The 12826-nt window shown below is 39.1% G+C and overlaps 1 protein-coding gene across 1 annotated transcript in view; it reads left to right on the top strand.

The window, feature by feature from the left end:
• Positions 1-11406, top strand: part of LOC144791815 (fetuin-B-like) — a 52400-nt gene extending 40994 nt beyond the window's left edge. Inside the window, exons 3-7 of the mRNA XM_078666596.1 lie at positions 1535-1622; positions 1923-2086; positions 2662-2766; positions 8237-8314; positions 10722-11406. Coding sequence (XP_078522722.1) covers positions 1535-1622; positions 1923-2086; positions 2662-2766; positions 8237-8314; positions 10722-11357 — 1071 coding nt within the window. The 3' untranslated portion in view covers positions 11358-11406. The remainder of the gene's footprint in view (positions 1-1534; positions 1623-1922; positions 2087-2661; positions 2767-8236; positions 8315-10721) is intronic.
• The last annotated feature ends 1420 nt before the right edge of the window (positions 11407-12826 follow it).

The raw sequence follows: 12826 nt of genomic DNA, 5'->3' as shown, positions 1-12826 counted from the left end.
CAACGATATTCTGGACTCAATATTTGTGACATTCGCCCTCTATGCAGTGCTTAATAGAAAAACATAACCAAAAATACAAATTAGCTTTGATCTACAACAATGAGCTATCGTCTCTATGTACAGGGGCTGTTTTTTTCCACTAGGACAGTTTACTAATCCATTCATCAAACTGTTCATGATTATTAATGTAAGACAAAATAATCTGAATATCCCATTCCTTTCTGAAGTAAAGCAACATATGGGGCCTGATTATGATGTGGGGCGGACTTTCATCCGCCCAACACCGCTATTACAATGCGACCACACATGGTGCGGTCACATACTCCCATTTCTCTATGGGAGCTTGTGCTGTGGCTGTAAACCGGCGACAGCACAAGCTCTCATTGAGAAATAGGAGTCTCCTGTTAATCCCTGCATCGTGTGGCACACACTGTGAAGGGATTAAAAGGGGGGCATCATAGGTGCTCCCTCAGCCCACAACCGGAGGCTGCAGGGAGAAGGGAAACCTGGTTGTGGCCCCAAAGTCGCTTTCCGACAGGCTTTCCATGTCGAAAAGCCCGACATGGAAAGCCTGTCGGAAACCGACATCGTAATCCTGATGACAGTAACACCGTCCTTAGGGATTAAAAGTGAGGCCTCTGACTAGCCGATGGGCTCAAGGAGCTCGTCAGAATCCAGCTGGAATGACTTGCCGGTGCCACTTTCGACTGCCTGCATTGTAATGCAGCAGTTGGAAGTGAAACCCACCATGAGGACGCGGAAAGCCTCCGACCACAGGTCGGAAGCTTTTCGAGTCTCATCGTATTGAGGCATGTGGTGTTTATTTTTTATTATTATTATTATTATTATTATGCGTTCTTATATAGCGCTCGATTACCCGCAGGCATCTCGGCGCTTGCCTTGGGAACCCGTCCTGGCTTTTTCCCTGTGAGATACCCGTAATGGGCATCCCCAAGGTGAAAGCCAGGCATCCCGCCGCGGGGGGGCCGTAGTGGAGATTAAGCAGGCTAATGCCCAGAGCTGCAGAGTGTGAACCCGTGATTCGAGTAGGCACCGAAACGAGAATTATCGAGTTCGTGGATATTTGGGCTCAAGACCCTCCCGCATCGGGAATTGAACCCTGGTCCCGGGTCTGACCTCTGCTTCAGGGTCTGCCTCCTCTAACCAGTGAGCCACACTTCTCCACAGCCTAATTCACAAATTATGATGGTTTTGCAAGGTCTTTAAAAGGTTTCTAGAACTAACCTTTCAGAGTGCTCACCAATCATTTTATACTGAAGTTATTCTGTCACTGACCCATATGGTGGCAATGGGCTTACTTTGCACTGTGTTCCAGACTGGAGTCCTAATGGCAAATGGAGTACTTCAAATACAAGATACACACGGTTCATTGCTGAATACATAGATTGTAACATTCGAAAAATGGCATGATAAAACAATGTCAGGTGAAAATAGGGCATTTTGGCCACACAGAAATATGTAATAGAGCAAATTAATGCTATTCCATGCATAATGTGACCTGTTTCTGCCCTAGGTGTTTGGACAGTGCAAAGCTGTGCTATATCTCAATTTGCCCTGGAGGAAAGTGAAACTTTACAGTTACAATTGTACCCTCAGCACAGGTAAAGTATCACTTTAATAAATCATAATCATGCATGAGTAAGGCTTTAACCCACAAAGACTAGGTGGGGGATAGAGTGACTAAAAACATTAAATGAAATAGCATTATATGCTAAATAAATGAATTACAAGATTAATGTTCCTTATGTACATTAGATTTTAGCCACGCGATTGCCTGGTCATCTTTGAGTACAGTCTGATTTTTATAGCAAATATGCATACATAATTTAGTGCATCTCACTATATCATAGCATAACAATATCAGTGTGTGGAAGAAAGTAATCATTTCTTTACATTCACAGTTCCACCACGATTGATTGGTGATGTGTGCCCAGAATGTCTACTTTTAGATCAAATCACACCAGAATATGTACAGAAAGCAGAAGAGCTTGTTGAACAATACAACAAGGAAAGTAACAATACCAACTACTTTATACTTGATAAGGTCGAAAGGGCATCGATGCAGGTAACTATCAACTGCCCACTAGCAAGACTCGAAAAGTAACTTGTGAAGTTGTCTGATGTAGTTGCTGAACTTCTGAGGTTGTATTGTTATTGATAGAAGTTCCAATAAATTGTATACATCATACACGTACCTTCGAAAACTGGGATGGACAAATGTTTAAAGGTTTTTACATATTAAGGACATTTAAAATTGCTTGTATTAGATTAGGATAGAAGGTGTATCAATGGTAAGCTAACAACCATGTTCCATGTAAATTGGGTAGTGTTGGAGTCGACATTCATTACCAAAAAAATCATCAATTATGCATGAAACTACAATCAATCCTTAGCTATCACTGAAATAGCATCTGCATCTATTCCAATGGTTATGATTTGCATGCAATCATGAATTTAAAGTAATATATATGACACCTCTTATTTCAACTACTCATGCTTTATAAAACGCATAGCATTATTTTATGCATTGCAGAGAATATCTGATGTTAAGACTAGTGTTAATAATAACTTTGATGTGCATGTATAAAAATATTCACATTTGCTTGCATATTTTTCATAATGGCATATTTAACCTTTCAGTGGGCGTATGCATCATATTTTGTGGAATTCAGTATTAGAGAGACCAATTGCTCCAGATTAGTAGAAAATACTTCCGATTGTGAGGTCCTAGAAGATGACAAAGCAGTAAGTACACAATTAAAAACATGTTTATGTATAACCTGCACAAATGCTGTTCAGAAGAAGCAATGTTTCATGTTCTAATATTAAATGTGATAGAATGAAAAATGTTTTACGAACTTTTAAAGATTCACTACAATAAAGGTTTTCAAATTATTTGGAAGACAGCCCTATTTCATGACATTTTGTAAAATGTGTATTTATTTTAATTGCAGGAGCAAGCGTCAGAATACGTAGGGATTGCACGAGAGGAAAACAATCAAACTGACTCATTCAATTACTTTTTAGAACACATTTAACTGAAAAAATCAAACACTGAATATTCGCCACAGGCATAATGGAAAGAAATGCAAACTTTAACAATGTATTGAACTTGCAAAATATTTGATGTTACACAAGTTATCTGGCAGTATTACGATTTCACATTAACCTACTTTGAACACCCTTGCATCCAACTAAGTAATTGACCACTTTATATACCTTCTTAGTCATCACTGCAAATCTAAGACCCAATGTACTAATTGCATAAATTGAGTTGCAATTTGTGACCAGTAAAGTTGGACCAGTAAATAATGTAATGAACTGGTATGGACTCAAATAGTTCAGTTTGCTAAATTTCGATTGGGAGTGATTCACAGTATGACCTTAGTCGTGGTTATTAATGAGGTATGTTGCAAACTGAGATTCACTTCAGTTGATGGCCATCACCGAGATAGTTGCCTGCTAGAGTCAGCAGGCCACCATATCTGTGATTACCTTCAAATAAAGTAAACATTTCTTTTTAACATGCAGCCCATTTTCCTTAAAGGAAAACGAGCTATGCCTAAAAGCAAATGTTAGCTTTAAAATATATATATATTTTTCAAGGTAATGCATTCCAACCCGGATGAACAAATTGGTGAATTTTAAATGTTTTGTGACTTGATTTCAATTGCAAAACGTTGACACATTGTATACGGCTTCAGTATTTGGAAAGGAGGCCTACAGCATCTCTGAATCAGAGTGGGTCGTACCTCCACCCACCTCATATTTCTGAGGTAAGTCGCAAATAGCGAAATACTCTAAAAGCTGTAGGGTCAACCTACAACCATGTATGGAATCGCTTTCAACAAAGTATACTTTTTTTTAATGCGGTTTACTTAATTGAAATGTGACTGCATTTTAAACAAAAAATGTACTTTTCTTTTCAAAGATTCTTTGAAAGTTGGTAGTGGTGCCCTGGACCAATGACTGCTCTCCAGCAAACTTTTTTTAGCATTCATAAAAGGGAAGGTATCTCTAACCTTTTGCGAATTGCTGCTGCCTTTCCTTTAACACTTCCTCTACCCCGGTGAAAATTGTCACATAATTCACTTTATTTTTCTATTTTCTTTGAATGGCAGCAAATGTGACGAGATAAATAAAAAATTTAAAGACATCTTTATTTATTCCTTAGACTTTCATGACCCACCAAAATTCGGATCGCGACTACTAGGGTTTCGTGATCTTGGGGAATAGTATCTGTTTTGAAAATGTTAAATTGTTAGGCATTGCATTGCTTGATAATAGAGAGGTCCTGGAAAACTGCTTCAACGGAGGAGTCCAAAATACCTGATATCCGAGGAGCCAAAAATATGAGGGAATTCAGTGTTTTGCAGATAATTGACTTTATTTCATGCGGAATTGTTCATATTATGAAGTGTGGTAACTGAAGAATAGACTTTTGCTAGTCTATTAGAATACCCCAAAAATATTTTGTTTGTTGAGGAAATGAGATTGAACTTTTCACCGTTTTTTACAAAGCCTAAACTTTGTAATAAATGGGTGGTTATTAAGAGGTCTTGGTGAATAGAGAACTTTTATTTCAAATGAACATAATGTTGTTTAGGTAAACTATTTGTCTTATATCTTGGGCTGTAAAAAAAAAATACAAGTTTCATTAGTTTTGTAAATCAGTAAAGTGCTGACCACAGGCAAAAAGGGAAACAACTGAAGTAATGAACATGATTGTCCCATTGAAACTGCAGGTACTTTCTAAAATCTTTGTGAATAGGAACCATCAGAAATACATCTTTGAGGTCTCTAGACAATCCATTCAATCTCCCTTTAAAAGAGAATCTCTGAGAAGGAAAATTGTTTCCATCTAGAAATAATGGTTCACTACAAAGCTTTTGAATTGTTCAGGTTTATCATAGGTGGCATATTTTTGTTATTTTTCAGAACTAGAAAGATATTGCTGAGAAAACCTCAGCGATTAAGGAAAGTTTGCTGAATATCATCTTGAATGATTAGGGGCCATATGTATCATTCCAAATTGCGATCGCAAACGCCGAAATTCGCAGAATTTCGGCGTTTGCAATCGCAATTTGGCTTGGGGGTATGTATGAAAGAAAAACTGCCTCGCAAAATTTGCGATTCCTTATTTTGCGATTGCATTTAAGGAATCGCAAATTGCTATTCCTTAAATGCAATGTAAGAAGCACAGAAAAAGTGCAATTTGGCATTAAGGAATCGCAAATTACCACCAACTTCAGGTTGGTGGTACTTAGGGATTTCTCTGCAAAATTCACTTTTTTACATTTTTCAAAGTGCCATGTGGCGCACATACATGCCACATACGTGCCACATGTGCACACATGCACAATTCAGGGATGCAACAGGGTGTCCTTTTGACACCCTGGCACCCTGGAAATTGCATTCTCAATTTGCAGTTCTCTAATTGAGAATAGTAAATTGAGAATGTCTTCCCATTCATTCCTATGTACCTCTAGGCCCATCGGAATGAATGGAGAGGTATTCCTTAATTGCAAATCACAAATTGGAATTCGCAATTAAGGAATATGTAGGATTCGCTAAATTATTTGCAAATCTTACATACATAGCGTTCTGCGATTCTCAAATAGCGATTCGCAAAAAATCGCTATTTGAGAATCGCAAAACCAAAGTTTCATACATATGGCCCTAGATAATCTATTTCTCAGGAGACCTAATTGCTGAGATCCTCTGAAAAATGGAGAGCCTCAGGGAGGAAATTTTGAAAAGGCTCTGAATGAAGTTCCATAATATAAAATTGAACTGTGGCTAAAACCCGATGATCTAAGTTTACTTATTGCTGGCCTGAAAAGTAAGTTGTCAAACAAACCCTTTTATCAGAACCTATGTGCTTAGAGCCTCTGTTTCCTGTTTGCGGAAAGAATTGAGTTTTAAAGTCCTGGTTTGAAAAAGCAGAACCTATGGTGTCAGCATTCAAGTTGAAGCAAAGTGACTAATGTCGGTCCTCCCAATAACACAGTGGCTGAACACTATCTTGAGCAAAAACCGAGCTTTATCCAGATGGGCAAATGTTGTCAAATACTTGCTTTAATATTTAATATAAGAGTCACCAGATAACGTTCTTTTGAGTGATGATTTTCCTTGATAGCCCCCATAGCTTGTTATATATAGTCATTTTTAAACTTTTCAGCTTTCATAAGCAATTGAAACTTTGGGGTTGTCAGAAAGGCATATTACCCTTTGAGTCCAATTTCATACTTCATCAGGATATATTGTGCCACTTAGTCATGCATCTTCAGCAATATCCAAAATCCTTGATAGACGGCCAGTTACATCTAACATCTTATCTTGACAATTAGACCAAGCCAAATCAGTCCAATTTTAGGGTCTGCACCAAACTTAAAAAAAATAAACAACATTCTGGTGTTGCCGTAATATTACCTGGAGCGAGTTTGGTTTAGCCAAAGCCAATCTAAGACTACTTGATATAAACTGACCCATTCTATAAGATTTGGAGGATGGATAGCTGTGGGTTTAGACAGTGGAGATTTCCGTTTTTCTCTGAAATACCAAACCAATCAGGGTTTAAGGTGAATAACTTATTAATGTTATTATCATCGTCGGTGTCATATTTACCATCATCAAAATCATTCACCACATCAATTGCAATTGGTGACTGGGTATTCGGCAATTGGTCAATTCGCTGAACAACCTTCGTCAACCACATTCTTAAAAAACTGAGAAACTTTTAATTTTCTCTACTAAGAGACAGCTCAGCCATATTAATAGAAAACTCCTGAATAGATCTCTTGGAGTCCAAAGATGAAACAATGAGCTGGTTTTGTGCAATGAAGGTAGATTAGAGCTTCCTGTTTTACCCTATAGGAAGGTTTTTTCCGACATTTGAGACATGTTTGACATTGTGGGCTATTGACTGAGGACATTAAAACAATACAATACTGAACATATATAAAGTGAAATATATATATATACATATATCCAACATTTGCAGGAACCCATTAGAGAAAGGCCACAAGACGTCTGTGTTTGCTTCAACTTGATTTAATGGCAACTTGCAAACAGGGTCTCAATCCGAAGTCTGCTTTGAAGATCAAACTCCAAACGCGTTTCAGGACTGTTCCCTTCGTCAGTGCCGTGCTTGTAAAAAGAGATGAAAGCCTCTTGTTCGCGCACTCGTTCAAATAATAAATCCCTGCCCGATGGGCGCGGCCATCGCTGTGGCCTTATGGGGTATGTAGTGTGTTACTTGGTGATCTCCAGTGGGTGGGCTCCCATGTCTGTGAATAACAAAAATAATCCCAAGTGGGTCAAAGTAAGGTTCGGGCGGACCTCTGCCCCGCTTTGTAGATGCCACTAAGAAGCGTCACTGGCATCCCCCTCCAGAGCGCCAGATCCTTCATTCCCTCGTGCTGAGACCGGATGGTATCAGCAGGGACCCGCAGCTGCAGTGGGCTCTTTCTCACGCCTGGGACGGCCATCTCAAATCCAACATTTGCAGGAACCCATTAGAGAAAGGCCACAAGAAGTCCGTATTTGCTTCAACTTGATTTATATACATATATATCTGTGTATGTAAAGGCCCTGGTTCAACATGGAAAGACAACAGACCGTATGAAATCGCATCGCCAACCCAAACAAGGATCGTCAGTATGTAGAGTAGCGGTGTGGGTACCACACAGAGAACACAGGAGGAGAGAAATAACACGATGCCTTATATACCTTATATACCACAACTGAAACAAACAATAATCAGTCTAAATATGCTCAAGAGAATTTTTTTAATATGAAGGAGCATAAGAAAAGGAAAAAAAGAAGACATGTTGCTCGTAGCCAATGATAGGCTAGGCTCAGCTGGGTGTTGATTTGTTTCTCAAGGCCGATGGGAACTGTAGATTTGTTTCTTTTCAATCTTGGCTGCTACTAAATAAAGCAAAAAAAGTCTTGGGTAAAATATCAGCATTCATTCCTGCCATGAAATCCAGAGCCACAATTTTCACCAGTAGGACTTTGCAATCTGACACTGTACTGGCTTTGTTGACCTTGGTCAGCCCTATTCTAGAGTGTTACCCTTAATTTGAGAGGCACAGCAAGCGTATCCAATGATATCCACATTTCAGAAGCACAGAAAGAAGATTAAAGTTTCTGTTAATCAATAGAATCATTAGTTTACAACTTGACACAATATGTTTTCTTTCTTTTTCAGCATGTCGGGTTTTGCGATGGTAGCTCACCTACCCCTATGTCTGGTCTGTTTGTCTCCTGTGAGATCTATGATCCCAAGGTAAGTTGTGTATGTTGAGACATTTGATATCAGTACCAGGCAAGAATGCACGGTGCTGCATTCTGTAAGTAAAATCAGTTCTTGTTTGCCTTTGCATGGCTTTCAAGCTGCACCGAGCTATGTACTTAGCACACTGGATGAAATGGGAATTTGAGAGGGAGGCGAACAAAGTGCACCATGATGTTGTAGGGCCTGTCCCTTGCAATTACTGTTTCTTAGGGACCTAATAATAAGGTGGTCATTGTGATGCATGCTTCATAAACCATTACGTTTGTGATGTGACCCATGAGTACAATGATATAGATTTTTGCGATCTGTAAGGAATTTATATGAAATTAATTAAACGAGGATTTATAGAGTGCAATAGCAATGTAGCAAGGTAAACAAATGTAAGGTATCCCCAAATTCACACTCATTTTGTAACACATCAACGACACGCTCTTTGCAGTGTATCGTTTTGATGGAATGGTTACCTAACTCAATGCTAACCCTCATTAAACTGAACCAAACTGTTCTTTGTCACATTCTTTACAGGATGTGCCTGAGTCACATTCACAACCAGGAAACCACACTATCCCTTTCTATATAACTGAAATCGAACCCCTGCACTTTTCACTGGTGACATAATAACTGCCTTTGTACCTGAGAATCTTTTTTTGACATAACTGTGCACTATCACAATGGTCGAAAACAGAGACCGCGAGGGAGATGGCGAGGGAGGGAACTAAGTACTGTGAGGAAGAAGAGTGGTGATCAATGTTTGGATAAGTAATGGACACATCTTTTGATCATCCCAGTTGGTAAGTAATCAACACTCTCACAAGTTTTTAACTTTAACATAGTACAACCACATATCATTAAACATCAAAGTTTAGAGCGTTTTCTGTAGATAGCACACAGAGGAAACAGGAGTGTAGCTTGATCAGTAAGATTGGGGAGGGGGTGAGCTTCACATTTCCCAACAAGCACGCTGGCATATCATGGTAAAATACATTATCCGAGAAACAGAGCATGACGGTCTTTTGGGGCAGTGGGAAGGGATAGCAGTGAGGATTGTTAGGGTTACTTAAAAGACAATATATTGTTAAATAACCAACAGTTTTAAGAACTGCAAAAGAAAGAGGAGAAAGAGAGAGATTGTGTGTATGTTTTTGTGTGTGTGTGTGTATGTAAAAATCCCAGGTGAAATAAGACAATGACCTCACCATACCCGACTGCAAGCATCTGTACCCAACGATTTAAGAGAATTCATTTATCAGGGTGGGTGTAACACCCCAAGCACCCCCCTCCTCAGCCCCAGAAGCTACGCCCCTGATCACAAGTGGAGAACCATACAACCTGGCAGCACATCGGACGTCTGTTTAAAGAGAATCATTGACATTTAGCCACTGGTCCAGAAATGGTCATCCAAAAACATCTAGAATGTTTGATGTAAGCAACTGAAACCACACAGATTCCAACTCGTAGGGCAGTCCCATCAGATGAAACCACCACCCACACCACAAAAGAAGTTGTACTCTCAATAAAACAAGGTCTCAGCTCTCTTTATTTTAAAGCCCAACACACAATCTTACAGGCTTGAATGTTATACCGTGGATTTGTCGCTCAGCTTCTCATAAGCTACATCTCTCCTTGGCCCAGAAGAAGGGAAAGTTTAAAAAAAAGAGACTGTGGAGGAGGAGGGAGAGGCTAGTAAATTATATTGCAGAACCGCTGATGTTCTGTACAGAAATTCTATATCTGTAAGGTGTTCTGGAGAGACCCAATGAGTGACAAGTTGGTCAAATATCTAGCATTAAATGGGGCATGAAATAACAAAACATGCCACAAGAGGGGATATTTACCTATCCACTATTAGCTCTTGCAGGATCACACACCATGAGTTCTTTATAAAGCACCCCACAAAATAGAATGACAAAATGCAAAAGCACAAGCATTAGGGCAATACATGTTGTAGGCAATGGATAAACAAGTGTACAACTATTTCTTGCATAGGTAATATTCGCATACTGGAACCTCCAATCATGGGTAGTTCACATAAACAATGCTATAAATCTAAGCATGGAAAAACACTGAGAGATCAATTCACTCCACCATCATTTTAACACTGACAGAGGCTTACCATGGCAATGTCAAACAGCCCAATACCATGATTTAAGACCAGACTGTGTCATGGTGATAATGGCATCCTCTGATGTGCATGAAGCACACTGAACCCGATGCAGAACATCAAAAAATTATAAATGTATGCCTGATACATGAGAAGACGTTCATATTATTTATTTGATTTTTAAGGTGATTTTTAAATGAAAAATGTAATTCCACTAAGAACTACACAGATTTCTAGAAACACCATACAATAAAATCTTTATTTTGTATAACATGCTTTTTACCTGTTTTTTCGTAGCCCGATCCTCATCATCGGCACCGTGGATGTGGGCGAAGATCTCATAGGCATGGTCACAGACATGGTCATAAGCATGGGCCAGGCCATAAGCATCATCATGATCATCATCCTCATGGGCACAACCATACCAATTCAGAAGACAGAAACCATCAGGAGGAACGTCCAGCTCACAGCCATGGGTGCAAAGATGGGAAAAGGCATAGTGAACCTCAAGGACATGGGCATAGACATGGAGAAAGACATAGCGAAAAGCATAGAAGCGCGCATGGGAAAGGGCACGGAAAAGGGCATGGGCAAGGGCATGGGCGTGGGCGTGGACCTCCCAATGGTGGACACAAACATCATGGCAGCTCATCAGAAGAGCATTCTGGATCAAAGCCAATGCCTCCCTCACCTGCAGGGCCTGTTGGGTCAGTGCAGTTAATTTATCCGGAGAATGAGTCAGATGTTTTTCCTGTTCCAACTATTCCTGACCCCTCTCCTAGTGCTCCCATTGGTTCTCCTGCAGTTCCAGATCCATTTAAGGATCCAGAGCCTCAGCCTTTCCCTTTGGTCCCTTCAAATTCACCAGGATGCCCAGCAGAGCCCAAGCATACGTTAGCCCACATTTCATCTTTATTGCCACTGCCTAAGTAAAAGTCAGATGAAATAATGCAACATGAATAAATACAGTTCTAATTAACAAGACTGGACCCCAATGTCTAACTTTTTGATTTATAGAGTGTGGATGTTTTAATTAGCTGCGTGTGTTTTATGAGCCCTTTCTCCCTTTCGACCTCCTTTCTAAAACAAATTTCCAGCCCAGCAATGTAGCTGCAAAAGCTTGTAAGAGGCCGTAGGGACTAGATAACCAATCACTGGTATTTATATAATGATTAGGAGAGTACTTTGTCGGAGTTTTTTCTAACCTACTTTATATGGAATATCACTAAAATAACATTAAAATGATTCGTCAATGCATGATTCATCTATGAACCTCAACTTTTCCAAACTATGCTTGACATCATATGGGGCTCCCAACTTTTACGCCCCTCTTTTTGCCATATTCTTCAAAGGAATAAAACAACGCCATTCCCAATTTGTCTAATTTCTTTTGACTAAAACTTTCCCAATACATACTATTGATATGCTACACGAATTGTTTTAGGCAGTTTATTAAGGGTGCTTCTTCCCACATGTTTGCATTTGCTTGAGCGAGTGGAAGCATGTACAATGCAAAATGCTCCTGTCAAGCTACTATTAGAAAATTAGCAGGTATATTTTAGGTGTATGTCACCCAAATGTAGCATTATATGGTGCATATGTAGATCATTGCCTACACTGTGTGGAACTACGAATAGAAGAGACTAGTGAAATAATTTCAATTGCATGATTAACTTTTACATTATTGTTTATGATATATATATATATATATATATATATATATATATATATATATATATATATATATATATATTCACTGAAAAAACCATAGGTTATAGACCATATATAGTTAGGAATTAGCATTTAAAAAACCTTATTTTACTCACACAAAACCATTGAAATTCCATATATAGTTAGTTGCACTAACTATATATCGCGCACCCGCAATCCACTGCTGATCATGTCGCATATTACATCATTCATGACATGGTCAGTGACATCACTGATGACATCACTGATGACATCTCAAATGACATCACTGATGACATCACTGATGACAACATCCAGTGACTGTATGTTTCTGTAAAGTTAAAATATGTCTTACATATTGAAGAATGAGTGGATGTATAAGTGTCTGGATGAAGGATTTAGTAGGTGCGTGACTGACTGTATGAGTGAGTGATTAAATGTGTCTCACTGAATGCATGGGTTAGTGACTAAACTGTCTTAATTTGTGCATCATTATGTCTGTTGTTCTGTAAACTGCTGCATGTGTTGATCATTAGCTATACGAGAGGCTATATGTGTTATTAATTGGTTGCCCAAGTATTTCTATGGGAGATTGAGTTTGTGTGGGGGTGGCTGGAAGGTGTGTGACTCTATGCATAGATGTGTGAGCAGTTTATTCACTAGGTGTATGAGTTCAAGAGTGCATGTGGAAACAGCTACATGGGCAGTTGACT

The sequence above is a fragment of the Lissotriton helveticus genome, chromosome 11 (genome assembly GCF_964261635.1).
Source record: "Lissotriton helveticus chromosome 11, aLisHel1.1, whole genome shotgun sequence".
Classification (NCBI taxonomy): domain Eukaryota; kingdom Metazoa; phylum Chordata; class Amphibia; order Caudata; family Salamandridae; genus Lissotriton; species Lissotriton helveticus.
This window is presented reverse-complemented; position numbering and strand designations above follow the sequence as displayed.